Here is a 23669-nt window from a genome sequence, read left to right as displayed (position 1 = left end):
AGTGTCATCATGCTTCTAAGCTTCTGAAACCGGGGTCGAGGAAGCGGCTTCGTAAACGCGTCTGCTATGTTGTCATCAGTTGGACAATAGCGAAGTTGGAAGGTCTCGTTCTTGACGTGCGCGCGAATGAAGTGATAATGGATGTCGATGTGTTTTGTACGCGCGTGGAATTTGTTGTTGGACGCTAACGCGATGGCAGCCTGATTGTCGCAGTAGATTGGCGTGGAGGTGAGTGGTTCGTCGTACAGTTCCTTGAGGAGTAACTGCAGGTAAAGTACTTCCCTAGCTGCAGCCGTCAGAGCGATGTACTCTGATTCTGCTGTGGACAACACTATAATGGGTTGCTTCCTCGAGCTCCACGCGACGGGGCCGCCGTTCAACATGATGACGTATCCTGACATCGAATGGCAATGGGGCTGGGAGGCCCAGTCAGCATCCATGTATGCCTCTAATCCTCCATCCGTCCCCCCTAACATTATCCCATAGTCAGCCGTACCCTTGAGGTAGCACATCGTGCACTTCGCTGCTTCCCAATGCGCCCGTCCAGGGTTATGCATGAATTGGGATAGTGTAGCCATGGCGAACACAATATCGGGCCTCGTGCTGGTGGCAGCATACATGAGGGACCCAATACCACGCTGGTAAGGTACGTCCTGCATGTGCGCAAGTGCGGTGTGGGTATCTGGGGATTGTTCTATGGTCAGCGTGCTACCAGCATCCATGGGGATGACGGCGTTCTTCGCATCGATCAGATGAAAGTGTTCGAGAATCGTGCTGGTGTAGGCGTGCTGGGAAAGGGTTATGGTATGGTCGGGTCGAGAACGTTCAACTTTGAGGCCTAGCAGCCAGCCAAGCTCCCCTAAGTCTGTGATGTTGAAGTACTTACGGAGTTGGGTTTTGAACTCGGTGATATGGCATAGGTGCTTCGACGTGACGGCCATGTCATCGACCGACACAGTGACGACCATGTGCTTGTCGGCCTCACGTACATAGTAAACGGCCTGATCAATTTGCGAACGCGTGAACCCCAACTCCAGGAATACACTTGCCAATTCTTCTGACCACTCGAATCCCGCCTGCTTCAACCCATACAGACACCTCTTCAACTTCAACACCTTCCCCTCGTCTCCATCCTTCAAGTACCCGGGAGGAGGTCGCATGTAGATGTCCTCCTTGATCTCGGCGTGCAGGTACACGCTCTTGATGTCGACTTGGTGGACTTCCCAGTCCTTCTGAGCGGCCATGGCTAGAACGGTGCGTATGGTGGCCATGTTGGAGGTTGGGGCAAAGGTCTCCGAGTAGTCGAGGCCGTGCTTCTGATGCTGGCCGTTTGCCACGAGTCTGGCACGCAGCTTCAGTTTCTCACCGTCTGGACCACGTTTGGTGGCCAAGACATAATGGCAGGGTATGACGTTAGCATGACGTGGTACGTTTACCACTTCCCAGGCTCCTAACTTCTCCAGCTGACTAATTTCGTAGTCTATGGCCTCTTGCCATTCTATTGCGTCTGGGCCGTTTAACGCCTGCTGGAGAGTCGGTTTGGGCTCTGCTGCTGCTAGAGCCCACTGGGTAAGTGGAGCGTCGTCTTCGTCGTCGTCTGTGGTCGCTAACGAGGCTGACTCCCCCTGGTGTAGGGTTTTGTAGTACCCTATGGGAGGCCTTATGCGAGTCGCTCTGGGGGCAGCTGGTTCTGGGAGTGGGGTGTTGACCTTTGGTGGGGTAGATGGAGTGGGTGTAGGGACGTGCTGGTCGATACTCATTGGCAGTGGTGCCTTCTCCCCCTCGAGCGGTATGTCTGCAGCCACGGTTACTGTCGTGGGCACGAAACTAATGTTCCGTTCTACAGAAATACAGAGCTTACCCGGCCAGAACATGCGGTATCCCTTGCTCTGCTCGTCCACACCTATGAAAATCGCCTCCTCCGCCCTCGCCTCCAGTTTCCCTGTGTCTTGGAGGTGGACATACACCTTGGCGCCAAACTTGTGGGCCTGGGCCAGATTTGGACGACGACCGTGCACTAGGTCGTATGGGGTATGGCCTGGTGTGGCCTTGGACGGTAAGCAATTGCGCAGCCAGCTCGCATAGCTAACTGCTGCGGTCCACAGGAACTTTGGCATGTTGCACGCCAGCAACATCGCGCGTGTCAACTCGACTAGCGTCCTGTTGAGACGTTCGGCTATGCCATTCTGCTGGGGAGAATCGTGGATGGTGAGTTCTCGTTTTATACCTTGAGACACTAAGTATTGATCGAACTCAGCGCTCAGGTACTCTCCTCCCCTGTCTGAACACAGAGTCTTAATCCTCGCGCCGTCGTGTTGCCTAGTGAGTTGTGCCTCATACTGTTTGAACGCGCCAAGAGCCTCACTCTTATGCTTCAGGAAGAGGATCTGCGTCTCACGGGAGAAGTCATCGGTAAAGCTCATGTAGTGTGAGCACCCGCCTATGCTAACTGTCTGAGCAGGTCCCCAAGGGTCCGTGTGGATCAACTCCCCATACGACGACACCCGTCGTTTCGACTCTTTTGGGAACGGGTGCTGTTTCGCCTTCCCCTTCTCACACGCCTCACAGAACTCTGGTTCTGAGGCGGAGTCTAGCTCAATGCCCTCCACCAAGCCCTTTTCAACAGCGGACTTCACTGCTGAGTGTGAGACGTGTCCTAGGGCACGATGCAGTTCGCCTAGGGTGAGTTTTCCCTTTGCTAACGCTGCGTGGTGTTCACGCTGGCCTGCCACAGTATACAGACCATCGACATGCGGTATTTCGGCGATTACCTGCCGTTTGGGGCCTGCAGACAGGATCTTGCAGTTCGTCCCTTCAAAATGGACAGCTAGCCCAGCTGCTGCGATCCGGTTTGTCGCCATGAGTGTGTAGCTCATGTCTGGCACGTGTAGTGTGTCCTTGAGGGTGACTCTTGTCCTCTTGGATCCCAGAGGTAAGTCTATCTCTACATCACCTCGTCCTATGCCCTTGATTACTGAACCATCTGCAGTTCTGATGTCCAGGGGTGGTTTTAGTGGGATGTATGGACCGAAGTCAGCTCTGTTGGGGCAGAAGTGGGAGGTAGCGCCAGAATCTATGATTGCTGTGTGGTTCTTTGCAGGTGAGTCCTTCTCCCCAGGTGCACTGTCTACTGACGCAAATGCATAGTGGTCCTGGGAGTCAGTGGTGGCTGCTGCTGTTGCTGCAGTCTTGTTTTGCCTCGCTCTCTTCTGACGAGGACCCTGCCCTTCCTTCCTGCCTCCCTTCCTCCAACAGTCACTCTTGTAGTGGCCCTTCCTATCGCAGTTGTGGCACACCACATCTGCATTCTGCTGGTTGGAGTTACCAGTCTCGCGGCTCCTCCCTTGGCCTGCTCTAGCTGTAAAAGCTGAGTTGTTGCCCTTCTTCCCAGCTTGACGCTCCAAGAGCTGGCGATGCTCGTACTCCTCGGTGACCACACTGATCAACTCATAGGGGGTGAGTACCTTCTGGGCTATCTTGGCCACTGCGTTTATTGACGAGACCAATGGGCGGTAGGATTCGGGCAATGAGCCCAACATTATCGCGTAGAAATCGCAATCCTCGATACTCGCGCCCATCCCCGCAAGCAGCTCTTGGAGGCATAGTTGCTCCCCAAAATGCGCCTTCAAATTGCCTCCTTCCTCACATCTCAACTCCTGGAGTCTGCGGCGGAGGTCTATCTGGACCCATTCCGTTTTCCCTTCATGGATCTTACACACCTCGTCCCAGATAGCGGCTGCACTGCCTAGGTTCTGGACTCGAAGTAGTAGCTGGTCGGAAATGGTGCTGAAGATCTGTAGTTTAACCAGTGGGTCCTTTTGCTGTTATTCGTCTATCTTATCCTCTAGTTCCTCTAAGTCCTCGTCCATCGGCTTAGTGCCATCCGGCTTCTTTAGTATTCCCGTCGACGCATCAACATCGAAGGGAGCGGGCTTTGTCTTACGACCGTCGGTATATCACATCAGGCCTCGAGCGCCAAGTGCTGTTAACATTCTTCCCTTATAGGTTATCCAATTCAAGCTGTCGTCGGCGAGCTTTGGGATGTTGAACAGTGCAGAGTTGGTGCTGGGGAGCGTAGTATCCATGGTCGAGACAGGGCTCATAACCTCTGAAGATCAGAGGCGAGCAGATCGGGCGAGGGGGTGCTAGTAGATAGAAAACAATTCTAACTTCAGTCTGGTATTGGGACTCCTGGTCCATAGTACTGTACCTAGTAGATAGAAAACAATTCTACTAGTAAATGTTAGGGCGCTATCATAAATCTGAATGGAATCAAGTACTCACACTTCAGTCTGGTATTGGGACTGAAGTGCTCATGTGGTAAGTACAAAGTCTATAAGGTAAAATTGTTGCTATACAAATATTAGTGTCGCGGGGGATCGTGGTGAGACATTGGATGCTAGACGTCAAGTGCCACTCGACGTCACCTGTCAGCACCTGGTCGTGCTCGCACTACATCTCTGTTCCTGTCTCCATCTCCGTTTCCACTCCCGTCGACTCCGCTAATCCCGATCCCAACACGTCCGTCGCAGAAAAAACGGGGCGACTCTGTCGTATCTACCACCAGCATGCCTCCACCTCCCATACCATCTTCTTCTAGTGCTCACCCTTCCGCTTCTACCAGTATCCACTCTTCCAGAACCCGCTCTTCTGGAGAACTCCACCTCCATGAGCTTTCTATGGCCACTGATGAAATTTCTGCCGGTATGGTGGTCCCCTGTATGGCCTGTCTTCCCACCACGCCTACTGCTCTTTCCACAGTTCCCTCTACAAGCCCACCTTCAGCATTGACAAGCGCCAGCCCGCATTCCCTGCATTCAGTGCTGACGAGCGCCAGCCGGGGCAAGTGCAAGGCGAGTGTGCTCGGTTCTGATGTCGACGCACCATCAGGAAAGCGCTGTCGCCCGCCATCTGCAACTGCCAAAGCCCAGCAGGAGGGTACCACAGCGATGACATTGCTTGCCAGCGCGGTGGCCTCCATGAGCAAGAGCCTTGCTGCACCCCCTGTTATTGCGGCCCCTCCCGTCCCTCCTGTCTCTGACTTCGCATGTGCCATTGAAGTCCTCAGTGAGGCCATGTACCTGTTAGATGACGACAAGTTGGACATGACACAGTTGTTCATGAAGGACAAGGATGAGGCCACTGTGTTTTTGTATCTGAAGGGCGATCATCTGAAGGCCAATTGGGTGCAGAGGAAGCTGGCTGGGATGCGCACCACAAATATTGATTAATCCACCTTACATACTATGTTCTCGTACTTGCAAACACTCCAATGAGATTCCATATGACATATGACATACAACCAGTATTAAACGGGAACAGGGTTGCCTTGTGCTACACGGATAGCAACATAATCCTCCCACATCTCCTGAGCAATGCGGTCACGACGGCAGTCAGCTCTCCACCTCTCTGAAGCATCTGCAGGGCCATCACCCAGTTCATTCAGCTCGCCGCCTTCCTCTTGGTCATAATATAACAAATCTGCGGCATATTCATCATCAAAATTATCAGGGTCGTATCTATGAATGAAGTTGTGCAAAGCACAGAGCACATCGGGGACACGTGCTTGAACATCCATCTTGTACTCTGGCAGCAGCTGAAGAATGCGCCATTGGCGCTTGAGCACTCCGAAGATCTGCTCGATGATATTGCGAAGTGATGCGTGTCTGTGGTTAAACAGCTCCTGTGGGGTCCATGGCCTAGATATATGTCAAAAAAAAGATATAATACTAATTTTTTTTTACTGTGTATCAGCCTAACACCACAGTATGGCACTAACAGCGCATCACATGTGCCAAATCCAGCATCCGCAAGCAGGTATTTGCCTGGGGGTAAGGCAAAGTCATGGGCACGCGCATCATTCCAGAGTGCACCATCAGCAACAGAGCCATCCCAGCCGCAAAGCGAGTATATATATAAAATTGTGGTCACATGCGAAGAGACAGTTTTGGGATAAGAATCCCTTGCAGTTGCGCATGGTGGAGTGTTCGCTGACTGAGGCGAAGATGCGGATGTGCATGCCATCTATGGCACCAATACATTCATTGAAAAACCAAAAACGAGGGTCATCCAGAATCAAGGAGGATACAGGGGTGTCTATGGTGGGTAACTGAACTTGTGAGGAATAGAATGGGTTGTCTGAGAAAAAGATAAGCAAGTGCTTGCAGTACCTACAAAAAAAATGAGTGCAACATTGATACAACTTGGACAAGGGACTCACCTGGAAATGGTGTCAGGGGAGCGCTGGAATCACTCACCAAGATGGTGAGTCGAAAGTCCGGTTACACAGGCGTACAAAAAATCCCCAGCTGCTCCTCTACTGAGACGCCATTGCGAGACTGATGGATACCATTTTGTTGGAGAATCTGAACCAATGCTTCAAAGACTTCGATGCTGATGCCAAGGTTATGGCAGATCCTATCAGGGTGACCTGTCATTAGTTCATAGATCCAGGCTTCACCAGACAAGGCTGATGTGTGGTAAGGAATGCAGGGTTGTGATGCTAGGAATAACAAATTGTACAGATAAACAGCATGTGCAGCAATGCAGGTAATGATAAAAGTGATACAGCATCAACGGACATCCTCTTTGAAGCATTTCTGCAACATAAGTTGATGGTTATCCATGGTGTTGCATCGAGTCAGTGCGCTGGATCAGCCATATACCCCAAGCCCTTATCATGATGGCAACCTGCCTGCTGGCACTCACGTGGGACGTGGGAGCAAAGTCACATGATGGTGTCATGCATGCTATGCAGTCCATACCATGACATGTGTGCTATACAAAAGATAAGGAAGGTATAATGAACTGTACTCTACCATATCACCAAGTGATTCTATCATTCAGTCTGTTTTCTGAAGCCTCATTTCTTGTGTTTCATTTCTCATATCAGACGCGGGGATTTTCATGTATTTCTATTTTGTTCTATGACCTTCTCTTTCATTCTATTTTTCTTGGCTTATTCATCAGACTTTCTCACTAGCTGACTGATCATGTTTGTAATCAGGTCATGTGACTGGGAAATAAGCTGATTTGTAAGGATTCAGCCTGACTCATCGTGTTTTGTCACTGATTCGTCATGGTTTGTAAGACTTGCAACTGTATTTATAATCTTCTTAGTAACCAGGATGACTCAGCTCACCAAAAGGCTTGGTTTGTAAGCACAACCTTACCAATCCATGAGATGACTCATGCCTTTGATTTATCATGCTTTGTAAGATACATGTATTATTAGTAAAACAAGCTGACTCAGCACACCAAATGGTAGGGTTTGTAAGCACATTCTTACCAATCCATGTCATGAATCATGCTTAGTAATCTGGCCTCCAAAAAGGTATAAAAGGAGCCCATTTTACACCCATGCAAATATAGCTTCCCACTTTACACATAAGTGCAGGCCATTGGTGCCTTGAAGACATTGAAACTTCCCACTTTAAACCTATCCCACTATTTGGAGAGTGAGATTAAGGCAAGACATAGTCAAAGTGCCGGTGAAGTACGATTTAAGTTAAACTTCCACTCTAAACCTATCCCACTATTTGAGAGTGAGATTAAGGCAAGACATAGTGAGGGTGTAAGTATTATTTCAACAAAGTAACTGCTAGTTATACGATTAACTAGGTTGCTCGCTATTACTATTTTATTGAGCTAAGCTCCACGTATACTTAACGAATACCTCTCTCTTTTACGGTTAGAGAGACACGAAACAGGAGAACACGACAAAGTTGAAACAGACTTTCATAGGTTGAAACACAACCTACTAGGGTGAAACATACCTATCATATTTCTATCCACGACAAATCCACAGTTGCATTTCTATATATAGTTTCTTCAAACAAATAGAGGTAACTTGTTTACTCTTTGACCACCCACAAACGACACATTATCAACCGAGAAGTAAAAAAAATCTGTTGACTGTGGACTTGAGGAGCTGGCAACTTTTAGTCTTATGAAAGTGTAGTTTTGATTGTCACTGCATTTTTACATGCTTCTATATAAGACCCTCAAGTAACAAGACAACGGCGAAGTTGAATTTCATTTGGAATTTTAAAGTAGAATTCCATATGCAAACAGAGCCTTAGAGCCTGGACAGCTGCTGTTTATTTCAGTTTGTTTCTGTATTGTGGTGTGGCAATGTGTGACTTGCAGTGACAATCAGTGACGTGTTTGTGGCATGTCCTTGGCTGGCGGTGGTGCCGGGCAGTGCTGTCCACAATCGGATTATCAACTGTGACTAACAATAAGGTTGACTGTCCAATTCACAACCTTTGTGCTTCACTACTCACTCCCAGTAAGAACTTGCTGTGACGGGAGAGGGCAGGGTACATTGAGATGTGATCCTGAGAAGAAAAACACATGTAGGCGCATCTCTCCCTGCCTCGCCCTGTAGCCAGACAAAAAAACATTAGCTGGGGCAGTGTCTCTGGTGCTCCCGTGTGTCGAAAATATGTACAGAAATATTGTAGCATATCCATGTCCTCCACTTACAATATACTCAAATAGTATAAGATCTGCTAGTGTGCTCAAATAGTGTCAAATCTGCTGTTATTTCTGATACAACAGGTATCATAATTTACACTATTCAAAAGCAGGTATAACTGGATGGAAACCAGCACGAAAAAGTACAAAAGCATGCTGAAACATCAGATAACTGTGTGGAGGTAGGACTACAAAATGGAGAGGGTATGCAGACAGGAATAGGACCAATAGAGAGCATGCAGATGAGAAAACATTGGTGTCAAGGCAGGAATAGGATTGAATAGGTAGAAAAGGTTCAGTGATGTGGAGCATCGAGGCAGGATCAGTATAGCAGGCCTTCACAAACACCCTTAGTCCAAGCGTTGTCAGCAACCTGCAGTGGCCCTTAGAATAGTAACACATGAACAGTAACAGATGCACCAATGCAGTTGCTTCATCATCATACTTCTGAAAAAGCAACTCGATCAGTCAATAGTACATAGTAATGTGAAAGAAAATGACCTACCTTGCTCTGGTCTGGCATCAAATCCACGTAGTATACGCAGAACTCCTCCCGGCTCTGTCGTCCCGTTCATCTTCAATTGCTTGAGCCAGTGCGGTGCGCACAAGTTGCTACACCAAACTGTTAGTAATGTAACTGATTAATGCACCACGACTGAACGTACCATCCATTTCTAGTGGGGATCGGGCACACCTTTGCCTTGCCTCCAGTTTTGGCGCCTTACTAGTCGAGGCCTTCATAGAATCAGATGTGTTAGTGGGTGTGGACTCTGAGATGGGAGGAAGTGGAGGGAAGCTGATTTGAGCAGCAGCAGCTGTGAGTGCGACACTATAACATATTGTGAGCATTAACAAAAACAATCTGGTAGACAACTTACAGTGGATTCACAACTTTGATAGACTTTGGTGCAGGAATGGTTGGTGTGTTCTCCTTGTCTTTGAGAGATCTTGTAGGAGACAGGTGGGCTGGCACTTGCTGTTTGAATGGAGATCATAGTGCCGGGAAAACATCGGGAGCAAGCACCGGGGGTGCAGCTATCTCGGGAATAGCTTCTGATACTTCCTCCAGAACTTGAACAGGTTCCGCGGTGGCTCATCAACATATTGTAGTTCATATCCGTCTTGGGACAGGGTTCAAAGATGAGGGGATGAGGACAGGCCTTCAGGTAAAGACCATACTTCGGGAGTCAATGACAATGCTGGTGTTGGTGGTAGAGTGACATCAGTCGTATCAACTAGGGTTAGCTTCAAAGACAAGGCATGTATGAAACAAAAAATGATGCACCTTTCATTTTCTTCGTGGGGGCTTCATGTTTAACATGGTATTGTTGTTTCTTCCCTTTCGAAGAGCTTGGCTTTTCATTCTCGTTGCCGTTGTTGTTATCATCGCTCCTCTTCGCTTTGCAATAGTTGCCAAAGTTGTCCAGATGGTTTCATCGACACAAAGAATAAGATGACGTAGCAAGGAAGTCAAGTTTCCAGCCATTGTGAGCGAGCTTAAAGATAGGATGCGCACTTTCCATGATGGAGTTCACCAACTGAGTTCTGGATGCTGTGAGTTTTCCCCAAGATGATGGTGCTAGATTATGGGTGGCAAGCTCAGACCATGCCCCCCACAGCGACTTGCAGATAGCTTCAACTACGGCTTCAGATATCGGGTTCCCAATTTCGTCCTCCAGAAATGGCAGTTTTCTGTGATCACTTGAAGTTGCCTCCAGAGAATCCAACCAGTCAAGGTAGTCAGATTTGTTCCAGAAGCGAACCTTGGAATGCGTCTGAGCATTTGGGCGGTGGGGATCACATTTTGGTGAAATGGGTGTAGGTTTGCTGACGAACTGAAGTGGGTCAGTGACTGGGATATGGACAGCATTGGTGAGTGTTTGAAAAGCAGCACTGTCAAATGTGAGACTGGGTCTAAATCAAACTCGTAAACCAATACGTATGTGACAGTATTGCGTTCAGCCATAACTTTGAGGATTTGCATCTCCAGAGCCTTGCAGTGTTCACACAAGGCCTGAAGCTGCTGATTATTGTGCATATATGCACCCTATAATTTATATTGTTAGTTCACAGACTCAGTGAAGAAATTATCAGGAACCAAGGCACCCGTTGGAACGGGGTCAGAATTGGTTGTGGGGTAATATATGGATTCCTGATGTCAGGCAACGGCATATGTCCAGAAGACAGGGGTGCTGGTGATGGGGTATATTTACCAAAATGTGGATTCTGTGAGTTTTATCTGAATCAAACAAAGACCTGCCATGAAAATTAAGAGAACCTCCAGTGTTGCTGGAGAACATCCTGGCAGTGTGATGGAGGTATGAGCTACAGAACTTGCACATACCAGTGCAGTGATATAGAATTGTAACTCCACTGGAAGTATCCACTTGAGATCTTGGTGTGTCACTGTTGCGTCGCATTCACTTAGAAACTCACATTGGCTCTATTATTATGTCCTCACCTATTGTCATCAATAAAACCAATACCATCAGTGTGTGCGGGGATGTTGTCTTCTTTGAAGTTGATGGGGTACTACCAAACTGAAAGACCTATACATTCAAAGTCTTGTTTGATGGTCCTGGAACCAAGGTGTGTGTTAAGACCGTGCTTGAAAAGGCGGATCCGGAGGGCTTGGCTTCAGCTTGTGCGCTGCACCCCTTACCCGAGTACTTGCCCTTAACTTCAGATGGTAGGGTTATGGGGTCTGGACCGGCGGGTTAGCTTAGTCCGGGTGTCGGAGAATAGAGGAGGACTACCGTAGACGGATCTACAGTATAGTCTTACGGGGAATCAATCCCTTAGACACGGAGAAGGACGGAGGACAGGAATGGGCAGAGTCTAAGATGATATTCAAACTGGAGAAACTACTACGGGTGTACAAGGTATTATATATTATGGACATATGCGACGGGGACGAAAACAGCGGAGATCCGGGTCAAAGGGAGGAACATATGGAAAGGCTAAACTGACAGGTGTAAGGAAAATACTACAGGAACGATCGAGGAATGGAACACAGATGAAGAGTTGAGTGGATCTGGGCCTAGGGGTTATGATCTAAAATGTTTCCAGACATTAACTGTCAAGCAGATCCGGCATATAGGGGTTTAGACAAAGGGACTATACTGATGGGGTAAGAAGCATAATCGAGATAAGGGACAGGCCCGAAGAACCGGCCGTTAGATTAGATTGGAGATAGAGTTCAGGAACACGGAATATGACAGTGTGTTTACTTTGTTTCGTCTACATCTAATATAGTATAACTTTTAGACCATTCTTTTCTGTCTCCAAGAGGGAGCAGACCCAGAGGTCACCATGTGGTACTTTTTTCATATATATTGAGTGCAAGGTACATATGTTACTCGTATATTACAGTGTGAAGACCAGTGAGACAGTGAAGGCTGAAGAGACTGAAGAAGATACAATTGTGAAGCTCAAGGAAGAGGATATGGTGGTATGTGACAGTGAAGATGTGAAACTTGAGCTTGATGGAATAACGCTGCCATGCATTCACCTTCCTCAAATATCTGGCAACCCAGATCCAACTACCAGTGCAATCATGCTCACAGAGATGAAGCCTTGGTGCCATATTGTTAGGCCATTCTCTCTGTCGCAGATCCCAGAACAGGTAGCCAAGTGTGAAGACATCAGGCAGGGTAGGACACATCCCATCAAGTGGGCTGGTTTTTGGGTCACCTGCACAGTTCCCTGGTCACAAGCAGCTTTCTTCTTGCTAGAGTCCACTGAATCTTTGTATTTTACTGTAATTGCATGCAAGTTACATGTCGCATATTGTGCTCTCATTATATACTTTCTAGATGCACTCACTCCACCATGTACTGCAATGTGAAAAATGATTCAACAAAAAAACGGAACTAAGTGTGATTTCTATTTGACTACTCTACGTCTCTGTCGTTGTCGTTGTCATCCTCATCAATGTGATTGATACCAAGGTTCAAGATCTGTAATCTGGGCTTCTCTAGCAAAAAGAATCGCTCCTCGATGATACCAGAAGGTAGTTTCGGCTTATGTGGAATCATCGCTATGACACTGATGATCTTCTTCACAGGAACAATACAGATATTATCAAGGCGAGAGCAGGAGGCCACCGTACGTGAGGAGAGTTGGAGAAGGGCATTGTCGGGAAGAGAGTATAACTGGATGACTGTGATGTCCGCAAAACACCAATCTGTGTCGTCAAGCAAGTCTGCTTTGATGGCCAACCAAGTAAAGTATAGAACTTTGCCATATTGTTCCTGCCCACGGTATTTTAGCTGTAGTACTATCATGTCAGTAGTGTATTTAGTATAAGTTTAACAAAACATACCTTGATGTTGTGAGACATACAAATTTGCTCAAGTTCTTTGAGATTCTCCCTCCACGCTGAGCGTGCCACTTGGCCATTAGGTAGAAGAAGGCGAGCCCATCTTTTGATACGAGGGAGATCATGCTCATGTCCAAGAAAGTTGGAAATTGCTTGAGGAGGTTCTCTGGTTGGCAACATAGTGTACCTATCACATTTGTGAAGCAACACATAGCCATCTCCCAAGTCAACAACTCCAGTCAGAAGACCTCTAGGAGGTTCATAAAGCTCAGGTATGATGGACAGGAGAGTATTGACTTGGCAGCGCCGAACACCTTCTTTCGAAAAATTAGCATAAGGGCAGGAGAGCTGCTGAATCTCTCGACTGAGGCTTCTGATCATTCTCTCCATGGTCCATTGAGCATAGCATATCGGAGGGCCTTTAGGTATGGTCTCTGGTATGAGGTGGCTCGTCTGGTGAATGCATGGTCGAACGAATTGTAGTTGGTCCTCCTTGAGCTGATAACAAATCAGCTCAAACTCCCGTTCCCACACACAAAGAAGGATGTGGGCATCTGTGAAATCTTCAGCAGTTATGCTATGTTTGGCACATCAACTGGAATCCCCGCACGAGCTTGCAGTAGTTAGCCCAGTATAACTCAGACGATATGATTGTGTCTTCATTGTTGAGGACCAGGAAAAAACTGGTATGAGGGGCATGATCATTGGCCGTATTAAGTTTTTCTTTTCTTTTCTTTTTGAGGGTGTGACATACCCTTGTGTGTTGATTGACAGGTTTTCACGGATGGGGAGAGGCCCAGATTCAGTGACAGGCATTGTTACAATAACATACTTTGGACTGTACCCCCTATCTTTTTCTCTCACTGTGTACTGCCTTATGATGTCCTCATCATCTTCTTGTACAGCATCCTTGATCGCCGTCCTATCTCTTATCTCTTATCTTGTACCCTGTACCCTTACCATTGATTTGGTAGCCTTGCCCTGAAGTATCTCTTACCTATAAGTAGTCGATCCATCTGTCCTGTAGTCCTTAACTTGAATCTACTCAGTATTCTGATAGACCTTCCTTGAGCAAGATCACTCTCATATACGATTTCACTTAAGGCTCTTCATCTTAGTGTCTATACTCGATTGATACCTTTAGCCTTGTCATTACTGACGATTCTTGTCACCAAGTCTTGACACCAATGATAACAATAATGAACCTCTGCATCATCTTCATCTCAGCCGAGACTTAGTACAGAGCTCTTACCTGAGTCTACGCTTTCAGCGTAACAGGCATGTGGAAGGTGAAGCCTGAGATTACTGGCGCACACGGAGCTCATGTTCAGTCTGTGGAGCATGTTGATACCATTCTTCGAAGTGCTCATCTCATCCCCGTCTTTGGCAGTGGTCCCCTCCCCGATGGTTTTCATTTTGCTCATTCTCTTGACATGTTCAATTCTTACTATGTAAATAAGTATGCAGATCATCATGCACATGAAATTGTGTTCTGAGTATACATGTTATATCTAAGCACACAGCAAATTTTTCAGCTCTTCTAATTGAACCTTACATTCTGCATCACAGTGAGTTCATTCAGCATTCCAGCATGCTTCAATGAGCCCTTCAAGGTAGTCAGCAGGGACTGTGAGAGTGTCAACTTGGGGGCTCGGGAATTCAGGTGTCTTGTGCTTGTCGAGTATTTCGAGATATTTGGGTGCTGTGCGCAGTGATAAATAATATGGTCTGCTAGAGGTGGAGCCTTGTACTGTATTCAAAAGGGTTGTAGGGATCATTACAGAGTTTGAGACGCTGGAAAAGATGACTGGTGAAACTTAGGTAAGTCACAACATGGTGTTTTCAAGGACTCAGAGTTGACTCACAGTTTTTTTTGTGAGGGGCACATCCTTCTGTGTGACATTCCTCGTAATCTGAGAGTAGCATGCCAGATTTGGTTGGACTCGGAGTTGGGGGTTCAGAGTGCGAGCTAGTAGTATACACATCTCAGTAGCCCTACTAGTATAGAATGAAAATTTCCCCTTTGCTTACTGTTTGACTCCGAAAGTCTTGGGAGTTGCGAGATTTGATTTGCAAGACTCAAATGGAAGTGACATAATGAAAAGTAAATTGATGGATCAAAAAGAAGCACTATGTACAAGGAAATCATGGTAGGGAGTAGCTAGTAAATCTCAATGAAAGTTTTACTTCAGTTTGGCGTGCGTGAGAAGCAATCACCCTCCGGGCCACCGGGTCATCCAGGTCACCGCCAGGACGTCCAGGTACTCACCAAGTGCGCCCAGGCGCCTAGTGATATGCAGGGGTATGGGTAACCCGCGGGTTTTTGGAGGGTTTTTTGGAGGGTATGGGTAAGGGTACAAAATATTTAACCCGCAAAAAACCCGTACCCGTGGCGGGTAACCCGCGGGTATTTGTAGTACATAGTGTAGAGCTTGATCAGGCAATTTAAACGGTGGTCTGATCATGCAAAACCGTTGAGATTTGAGCAAGATATGATCATTATAAGAAAAGGACACAAAATGAAAGGACAGCTCATACATTAACCAGACCTCAAGTGTTTGACAAGATAATCAAGATAACACTAGCTTCAGATTAGACACCTAAGTCATTTAACAACATTCACATTTTCCTTAACTATGCGATCCTATCTTGTAATGCTCAAATCTTGCTCAAATCTTAACCATTTGACATGATCAGACCACCATTTTAATCGCCTGATCAAGCTCTACAATATGTACTACAAATACCTGCGGGTTACCCGCCACGGGTACGGGTAGGGGTGTACCCCTGGCAAAAACTTTGTACCCGTGAAAAAACCCGTACCCCTGGCCAGGGGTACAGGTTTTTGTGGGTAGGGGTAGGGGTACAGCTGAAAATACCCGCGGGTTACCCGTGCAGAACACTACAGGCGCCTGCACGTTTGCTGATGCTGTACAGAACCTGGTAATTTACTGATGATCCGAGTCAAATATGATTATATTCAGACGCAAATCAGACATGTGGTTTAAGTTACAGCGTTTCTGTGCACCTCCGGAACCTCGAGTTTTCCAGTGTCAGATAATGTTCTGAATTGAGGATCTCTCGCGACTCTAACACCTCGGAATCTGTGTCATTTGCTATGTTTGTTTACATACTGTTTACATAGTCTTTTCGTATCCCTTTCCAGGTCTAACCAGTTTCTCACTTCCACAGTTGGAAAAGGTGAAGAGTGCGAATGCAAAATTCATTTGTAGGTCAGTTTAGGGCCGGTTGTGACGAACATCTGAATTGAACAAGGTATGAACAAACATTAAGTATGGGTATATGACAGAATAGAGCGTAGTAAATCAGTGTAGGTAGTAAATTTTGGTCGTGAGAAATATTCAAACATTGTGCTACGCCCAAAAACAGTTCCAGTTGGATTGGCTACAAGTTCAAACCGAAGGACATAAAGTATATCTGTTCAGCTTAGGCAAGGGAGTTGACGGTAGCATCTACACAGTCGAGTGCCAGGCCTTGCACGTCCATCCTCCTGCTACAAAGGGGGTAGATTCTAACGAGCAATGTCAACCGACTTGAAAGCAGCGAAAAAGAGAAAGCTCACTTGTCATTCGTCTTTGTAGACGAGCAGGACAGGCCCATTTTGCCAGTAACAGCAGTATCCAATAAGACCTGCCTGCAGTAGGTCAAGGTGTATCCAGAGTCGCACGACTCAGCGCGACGCGCCATAGATGGCGACTTGACATTGGATGAAGCGCTCTTGAGGCCGGTGGCAGCATCAGTTGCAAATGAACTCAAATCTTGGGGGGGCGAAGACTGGGTGAACTCGTGGGTGGATGGTACGGAAGGCATGTGAACACCTGGAATGTGACGTTCCCGGGGCAAATTGCCTTTAATCACAGTGACCTTGCCAGCACCCTCCACTGTAGACTGCATATCAGATACGTCAGGATTCTCGGGCGTCGTGGCGCGAGGTTGGGGTACTGTGTTGTTGGGTTCAGTGCGAGCGTAGAAGGAAATGGACGCTGAACCACTGGGGGGCTTGAGTGTGGATGCATCGGATTTTTCCGAGTCATCCTTGCTCGACTTGCCTTTGGCCTTGGAAAAGCCAAGCGGCGGCGCAGGAACGCTGCTGCGAGCAATAGAGGGATTCTTGAGCACTGAGCCGGTAGAGGCATCTACCTTGGGAAGTGTGTCTGTGACAAAAGTCTCACCCTGAGGGAGAGTGACGCCAGGGACGCTGGAAGTGTCCTTAGGAACTGTGGGAGCCTTCTCCTTCTCTGCGTCAACTTGGGGAAACTGGAGGGAAGGTTGGGCCTCCTCGCGAGCGTTACGTACACTGGGGACGCCAACGTAGTTTGTGGATGGGGTTTTAACATCAGAGGCGCTGACGCCGAGGACGTGGACGCCGGCTAGGGTCCTAGGAATGAAGCCGGTGGGAAGGGCAACTGCGAAAGCAGCACTGAGGATGATCAAAAGAGCGGACTTGTTGAACATGTTAAACGAGTGTAGGTGGGTCGTGAATTGGGGTAGTAGCAAAAAGACGAAGGAAGTTCGACTGGGATACGCACCAGGAGAAGGCAAGGTTTTTATATGCTCGCATAGTGTTCGGTACGGTAGTTTTGCTACGCGACCCTTCAGAAAACAAGAACTTGATCACTGAGCACCATTCTGGACCAAAGATGTTATCACGTACTTCCGTTACTTCCTTGACCAATCAGTTAGGGATTGTGGAGGGGGTGGTTGAACGTTACTTAACCTTCGGCGCCAGACGGTCCTGGCTCGAGCCTCAGCTTTCGTGTAAAGCACTCATCGACGCGCTTTGAGGCGATAGGCAGGGTCAGGTATGAACAATTTGAAGGTGCAACTTGAAAATGAGTCACACCAGCGAACAAAGTACATAAGTACGTGATGTCATCATGCATCATCCTGTTTGAAATTTCAGAGCTGAAACGTAAAAGACGGCATTCTCGCAATTCGAAGGTTGTCAGAATGTCGAACAAAAAAGTGCTAGCGCGACATCACGCACTCTGTCAATGACCACACTGTCGCACGATGAGCTTGTGCGCAAGTCATTTGGCACGCAAGGCATATACTTGGGCGACATGAATTAATGATTTAAGCCTTGAGCCGGTGCCACGTAGCAGAGAAGCCTATCATTGACAACAGTTAGTAATACGGATTACAACCGCTGGTACCACCAGATACCAAGACATCCTACACATATAACCCAGAGTGTGTAACACGTCGTGAACAGTACGGAATATGAATTCGAAGTTCATCAGCTGGCCAGATACATCCGCATCCATCGCATCTCTCTGCGTCTTCATCCTGAAGGGGGAAATCAACGAGTTTCAGTGTCATGCTGCCTATGCCTCGCAGCAACTCGTCACATGAACTTTGTTGGGTCGAAGAAACAACTTTTTGCTCCAAGGGTAAGAGCGTATTATCTGTCAGTTCAGAGAAGTAGCAGTGGGGAGTATTATAGCGATGACTCGGCCAAAGATACGCATCTGACTGAGCTCTGGCAAAGAGGTCGTCATAAACATGCATTGGTGCCGGTTGGATATCAGTGAGCGGAAGCAAGTCTTGCGACAGTCGATTCACCACGAGCCTGTCAATGTCATTTAAACGACGTTTGTTAAAGCGGCAATGTGTATTCCACTTACGACGAGTGAATGCTGCCGGTGGGTGTGTTCCTGTCTGCGTGTTGGTTACTATCAGCCATTTGCGACAAGCATGTATGTGGCATGCAAGACGTGCTGCGTGTCTGCATGGCGGATAGCTATCAGGATATGCGTGGGCGCATGTGTCATAACAGCTTTGACCCTCCAGAATCCATATCCCGGCTTAGGGTCCAGATATCGAGCCTGAAACTCCGATGGCACACAAAAAATACCATGGCAATTGGGCAAGTTGGCTGCGAGTTTGTGAGTTTTGAATGCGGTTTTAGCCCGGGCCGTATATTAGCGCTGCACATGCCAGACCTGCTGACATAATGGTGTCGCGTCTGGCTTGCGCGTCGATTGACCTGTTGTACCAACTCTACCATGGACCACTTTCCAACTAACTGGGGTCGTCCAGTAAGTAACTGAAACTAGAGTACAGCGTGCAGCACTGACTTCTTCTTGCAGAGAAACGACGCATTTGATGCATATGCTACCTACCCCATTCACCAGCGTCCATATAATGGTCCAAAGGATACTTTCGCCGATGGCGTACAGCGAACACAGTAGGTCTATTCTATTACCATTCTTTCTTTCCATCAATGAGGCTTTGTATGTAGACAACCAATCGTCACTGGAACGAGCGTGCTGGCGATCAAGTACAAGGATGGTGTCATGATGGCCGCTGACAACCTCGGTACTTTCATTTTCAAGACATATCGTCCATCCGCTCATCTATTTCACAACAGCATCATACGGGTCCCTTGCTCGATTCAAGGATATACAGCGTCTGCACCAAGTCGGCAATTATACTGTCATCGGTGCAGGAGGTGACATGTCGGACTTCCAGTATATTCAGTATATCCTTGAGGAGTTGTCCATCGACGAGATATCAGCACAGGATGGACACGAACTCGGTCCGATCGAGATCCACGAATATATGTCCCAGGTCATGTACGCGCGTCGGTCCAAGATGAACCCACTTTGGAATTCCCTGCTTATCGGAGGATTCAAGGACGGCAAGAGGTAAGGCTGTGCTACGTATTTCTCGAGCATTAATCAACTATTGTTCAAGGTTCTTGTCGTACGTTGACCTTTTGGGTACGACATATTCTGCCTCGACGCTTGCCACCGGGTATGGCGCTTTCATTGCCCAACCACTATTACGTAAGGCTGTCGAAGGGAGGGAGGACGTCATTACTGAAGAGGAAGGTCGAAAAATTCTTGAGGATAGTATGCGTGTGCTGTTTTACAGAGATGCCCGAAGTTTGAACAAGGTAAATTTCCGATGATCGTCGTTCTCACCTCATCAATTGACTTCTTGTTCAGTTCCAAATTGCTACCATCTCTAGTGCAGGCGTGTCCATCAGTGATTCGATACAGCTCGAGACTGGATGGTCATTTGCAGAAAACATCAGGGGTTATGGTGCCCAGACACAGTAGCTTGTACGCGTGTATCATCAAGTTTGATTCGTCGTTATTCTAAATCTATGAGACACACAATGGTCCAGCAAAGTCCGGCAGCGCCAACCTGAGGTTACGCTGCCACCTCTCCTTCATCGCAGAAACTGAAAGTTTGAAGGTATTTCAATGGTCCTGTCACGTTTGAGTCCATCCATTTTCCAGAGTGCGTCGCTGACATCCCATTTAAATACACGACCGAGACGCCGGAGGATAGCACTTACCATAGGGTACGCCCGAGCAGTCCAGGTCCAAGAACAAACGCACTTCCCCGACTACGCTGCTTGCCTGGGTAACTATCGAGCTCAAATTGCCTACCAACCCCGAAGGGACCGGTGCGCACGCGCATGGCATATCCTTTCCCTGCTCCATCTCCAATGTCGAGCCACCACAATTCACTTCTGAGCTTAACAAAATACGGAAGGACGAGCTCGTGTTTGTGTATGAGCACTTCGCGAATACCGAAGTAATGAATGCGAGGGTAGCAGGGAGTATGAACTTCATGATAGCCTATGGGGGGCATCGTTAGTGGAAAATCCACACCATTTGGACACCTATAGTCTTACTGGTGCGTTGGAATACGGTTAATCTGGGAGGTCCACAACGAGCCAAAATAAAGGTGGCTCGGGCTCGGGCAATGTGCTTTAATACCTCTTCAATACCTCTTCGGATCCCGCATCAAGGTGGAGCGGAAGATGCTATGCGGGATAGCGTGGCTGCTGCCAAGGCTGTTGGTTGTGAGTCTTCAGCTCAACACTTGCGTATTTTCCACATATCGCGCACTGTCGTGTTCGAAGAGGGAGGTCCTGAGTTTCACTTTCAAGTTGAAAGTTGCTGCTGTTATTAGGTAACCCACAAACGGGTAAAGCGAAAAAGAAAATCGAAAAGAAGTGATACCAGTTTCGTTGCCAAATTGCCCTTCATGCAGCTGGAACGGCAGATGACACTTTCTAGAAGTCATCCAACGTAAGGACTTACGACGCCCATGACCAATAATGAAATCAAAATGTCTCTATTGTTATCCTCATATGCTACCTGCCTAGTGGTCGGAGTTTATGGTACGGCGGCGGCGGATCCCCTCCACCACGGTGCTGGTAGACACCCGCTGGCTCAACCGCGCTACGATTTGTATGCGTGACATTCGACGCAGAGTAGTAATGCCGCAGGTGGTTCGTGTGGCGCATGTCTGATGACGAACGGGGTACGGTTGCGTGTTGCCGGTGGGAAGGTGGTGCCATATTGTCACGAGGAATGTCCCCTGTCGAACGTGAACCATGGAGTGTGCGTTTGTGCCTCTCGGTGCGAGAGCGAGGGTTAGATCGTTTGGCTTCTTGTGCAACGGCAGAACGCTGCGGAGACATAGGTGAATTTGTAGGACGGTGGTTGTTATTGGCAGAGTGCATAGAAGAGTTTGACTGCTGCTGGCGGGGAATGCGCGAGGAGGAACCAGATTGTGGAGATTGCGCAATGTATGGGCTGGATGGGTTGCGTGGAGGTCGTGAAGGGGAATCTTCTGGAGAACGCAAAGACGTATTGGATGGCTGGCGGGAAGCAGTTGGGACCGGCAACGGGCGCGTATGGGTGCGTGAAGGAGAGGACTTTGGACCGACGGGCGAGCGTGTGGAGGATGCCTCCGTTGGAGACACCACCAAATTGTTCCGCCAGGATATGTCAATGACGGACAAAGGGACTGACGCATTCGCCCGTGGCACAGATGCATTAGTGTATGGTGCTTGGTTGACGGGCTCAAATGGCCGGGGCCGCGCATCTTGCCCTGCAATCAATCCTCGCTTCCTACGTCGGAACATTACCACAGCAAAGCACAGAACGGCAAGGATCATAGTCCCACCAACTGATGCGCACACAGCAATGATGATCGTGTCTTGATGGCTTATCTTTACAGTGCCATTTGATCGTGCGGCAAGGATCATTATGCCGGCCCGTTCCCTCCGACTCCCAACCTCACAAGACACTCCGCTAGCATCGACGACTTCAACAAATTCGGTTGCATGTCCAAATACACCAGATCTGTGGAATGAGACAAGATTAGTAGAGATTTACTAGCGGGATCCAATGAATGTAGAGGAAACCACTCACGAATCACGCACGGCAGCTTTAACGGAAAACAAAATACACAGGCTTACCCTTAGTCAACAATCTCAGGTCCCCGAGGATTCCGACGCACCTATAGTAGGTCCTCTTAGTGCGATGCCGCTATTTATAAACGAAACCGGGCTAGACTCTTGCGGTGCATAGAAGTCCTGCAGAAAGGGGGCTCCGGGAGATGCGAGCATGATGGTGTACGGTGGGACTCCGCCTGAGATTGATAAATTCCAGGAGTCGCAAGGCTCAATTTGGTCGACACTCGTTATGATCATCGGAGCAAATGCGGATGTGGGAAGTGCGGGAAGACAGTCTGAGGGTCCCGCTGCGAAGATATCTCAGTGTGTTTCTGGGGGCATTGCGGGAGAAATGACCCACATGCAACCGTGAAGACTGTGGGGAGGACCCCACCTGAGTTTCCCAAGGAATCAACGAGAGCCAGGAGCAGCTGAGACCCTGTATAATACTGCTCCGTAATCGATTTGAACATAGGACTGGTTGTACGAACCTGTTGGGTGTTTCACTTGCCACAGACCATCTTCATGGATTTGCGTAGCAGTCAGCACCCCACCAGCTTCAAAGGCAAAAAGAGTGTATGGAGACTGTCCGATATAGCCATCCAATGACGAAGAAAGCGAAATGTACAGGCTATCACAGACGGTTAGACTGTCCACCGTGACTCGCTCGAATTCCTGGTCGAAGTGAAAAAAAATAACATACGAAAGAGAACAACTTAAACTTACGTGATTCGTTAAATCCCAGGAGAAAGTTCGGCTACCCTCTGCAAGGCCTAGGAGTACATGAAGGAAAACGCATATCGCCAGGCCTTGAGGAAGCAACAAGACCATGACTTTTGGGAGATAACAAGCTCCAAGGACCAGCCTGAGAGGGCCTCAGCTCTGCTTAAGGGTACCAATCAAGAGACGCCCGCGTCTTCCAATTAGAACTTTTGGGTAAGGAAAGGAAAGGAAACAGGAACACATTTGACCGAGAAGTTTCATAAGGAATCTCGGTAATTGCCACGCGATAAATACCTAGATTTTATGATAACCGAGACGATCCGAGAATTGCGTATTCTCGGTGCATGCGCCCGGCGGTGTGGCTCAGGTTGGAGCGATGCCGTTGTAGCGCTCAGCACAGGTGTCTTGAAAAGAGGCCTTGCACAAGATTCACCGCCCCTCTGATCGGCTGGGGGCGATTGTGGGCAATAATTGAGCTATTCTCATTGGCGTAGACTACCTAAGGAGATCATTAAGGCAGTAGAACGGGTCAAATGGACTCACGAGTTGTCTAGAACGCTGGCGGTTCCTGGTAAGATGTGAGCAATTCTTAGAACAGGCATTTCCTTCGGGACACTCGGTTCGATCGGAGCAGTACTGATTCGCAAGTACTGAGTACCATGCACATTGCACCGCCCAGCGGGCAGTACACAAACCCGTGCATATGGGCCAGCTGTAGCAGTGCGGGCATAGGCTACTTACACATGTCACACAACTCTTTGATATCACCGGCACGTGACTGACGTGTTGTTGGCATATGCATATTGACTGCCAAAACCTGACTAGTAGTACATCTCTTGCTGTTCCTACATTTTCAATCCCATCCTATAATTGTTACTTTGCCTTTGTGGTACCAAAAATTCAAGCTTCAGTATTGTCAGT

At 48.0% G+C, this 23669-nt stretch overlaps 7 protein-coding genes across 7 annotated transcripts; 3 read left to right on the top strand and 4 right to left on the bottom strand.

Annotated features, from left to right (window-relative positions):
• Positions 1–4568: 4568 nt before the first annotated feature.
• On the top strand, positions 4569–5231 carry DEU56DRAFT_759011 (uncharacterized protein; the record flags this gene model as incomplete). Its single annotated transcript, XM_041350281.1, has 1 exon — positions 4569–5231. The coding sequence occupies one exon, from the start codon at positions 4569–4571 to the stop codon at positions 5229–5231; it is 663 nt and encodes a 220-aa protein (XP_041204862.1).
• Positions 5232–9055: 3824 nt separating this feature from the next.
• Positions 9056–10516, bottom strand: DEU56DRAFT_916192 (uncharacterized protein; the record flags this gene model as incomplete). Its single annotated transcript, XM_041357835.1, has 7 exons — positions 9056–9090; positions 9144–9307; positions 9357–9454; positions 9658–9713; positions 9764–9877; positions 9995–10371; positions 10404–10516. 7 exons carry the CDS (start codon positions 10514–10516, stop codon positions 9056–9058), a joined length of 957 nt encoding a protein of 318 aa, XP_041204861.1.
• A 179-nt stretch (positions 10517–10695) lies between these two features.
• Positions 10696–12332, top strand: DEU56DRAFT_759009 (uncharacterized protein; the record flags this gene model as incomplete). Its single annotated transcript, XM_041350280.1, has 8 exons — positions 10696–10706; positions 10733–10796; positions 10859–10876; positions 11000–11067; positions 11252–11360; positions 11746–11795; positions 11851–12238; positions 12294–12332. The coding sequence occupies 8 exons, from the start codon at positions 10696–10698 to the stop codon at positions 12330–12332; spliced, it is 747 nt and encodes a 248-aa protein (XP_041204860.1).
• Positions 12333–16040: 3708 nt separating this feature from the next.
• DEU56DRAFT_823184 (uncharacterized protein) lies at positions 16041–17740 on the bottom strand. The gene is made up of 2 exons (XM_041354192.1): positions 16383–17740; positions 16041–16331 (listed from the first exon to the last, which is right to left on the bottom strand). The coding sequence occupies exons 1-2, from the start codon at positions 17273–17275 to the stop codon at positions 16247–16249; spliced, it is 978 nt and encodes a 325-aa protein (XP_041204859.1). The 5' UTR covers positions 17276–17740; the 3' UTR covers positions 16041–16246.
• A 1043-nt stretch (positions 17741–18783) lies between these two features.
• On the top strand, positions 18784–20006 carry DEU56DRAFT_823178 (proteasome endopeptidase complex beta subunit). The gene is made up of 6 exons (XM_041354191.1): positions 18784–18861; positions 18913–19010; positions 19065–19141; positions 19194–19470; positions 19520–19721; positions 19774–20006. The coding sequence occupies exons 1-6, from the start codon at positions 18829–18831 to the stop codon at positions 19885–19887; spliced, it is 801 nt and encodes a 266-aa protein (XP_041204858.1). The 5' UTR covers positions 18784–18828; the 3' UTR covers positions 19888–20006.
• DEU56DRAFT_823176 (uncharacterized protein) lies at positions 20007–20528 on the bottom strand. Its single transcript, XM_041354190.1, has one exon. The coding sequence runs from the start codon at positions 20407–20409 to the stop codon at positions 20092–20094; it is 318 nt and encodes a 105-aa protein (XP_041204857.1). The 5' UTR covers positions 20410–20528; the 3' UTR covers positions 20007–20091.
• Positions 20529–20887: 359 nt separating this feature from the next.
• Positions 20888–22997, bottom strand: DEU56DRAFT_557861 (uncharacterized protein). The gene is made up of 6 exons (XM_041346800.1): positions 22752–22997; positions 22517–22700; positions 22387–22464; positions 22091–22333; positions 22003–22018; positions 20888–21933 (listed from the first exon to the last, which is right to left on the bottom strand). Exons 1-6 carry the CDS (start codon positions 22854–22856, stop codon positions 20937–20939), a joined length of 1623 nt encoding a protein of 540 aa, XP_041204856.1. The 5' UTR covers positions 22857–22997; the 3' UTR covers positions 20888–20936.
• Positions 22998–23669: the final 672 nt, after the last annotated feature.

Source organism: Suillus clintonianus (assembly GCF_016758775.1).
Source record: "Suillus clintonianus strain FC179 chromosome Unknown DEU56scaffold_81, whole genome shotgun sequence".
NCBI lineage: Eukaryota > Fungi > Basidiomycota > Agaricomycetes > Boletales > Suillaceae > Suillus > Suillus clintonianus.
Note: the sequence above shows the minus strand (reverse complement) of the source record. Positions and strands in the feature narration are given on the sequence as shown.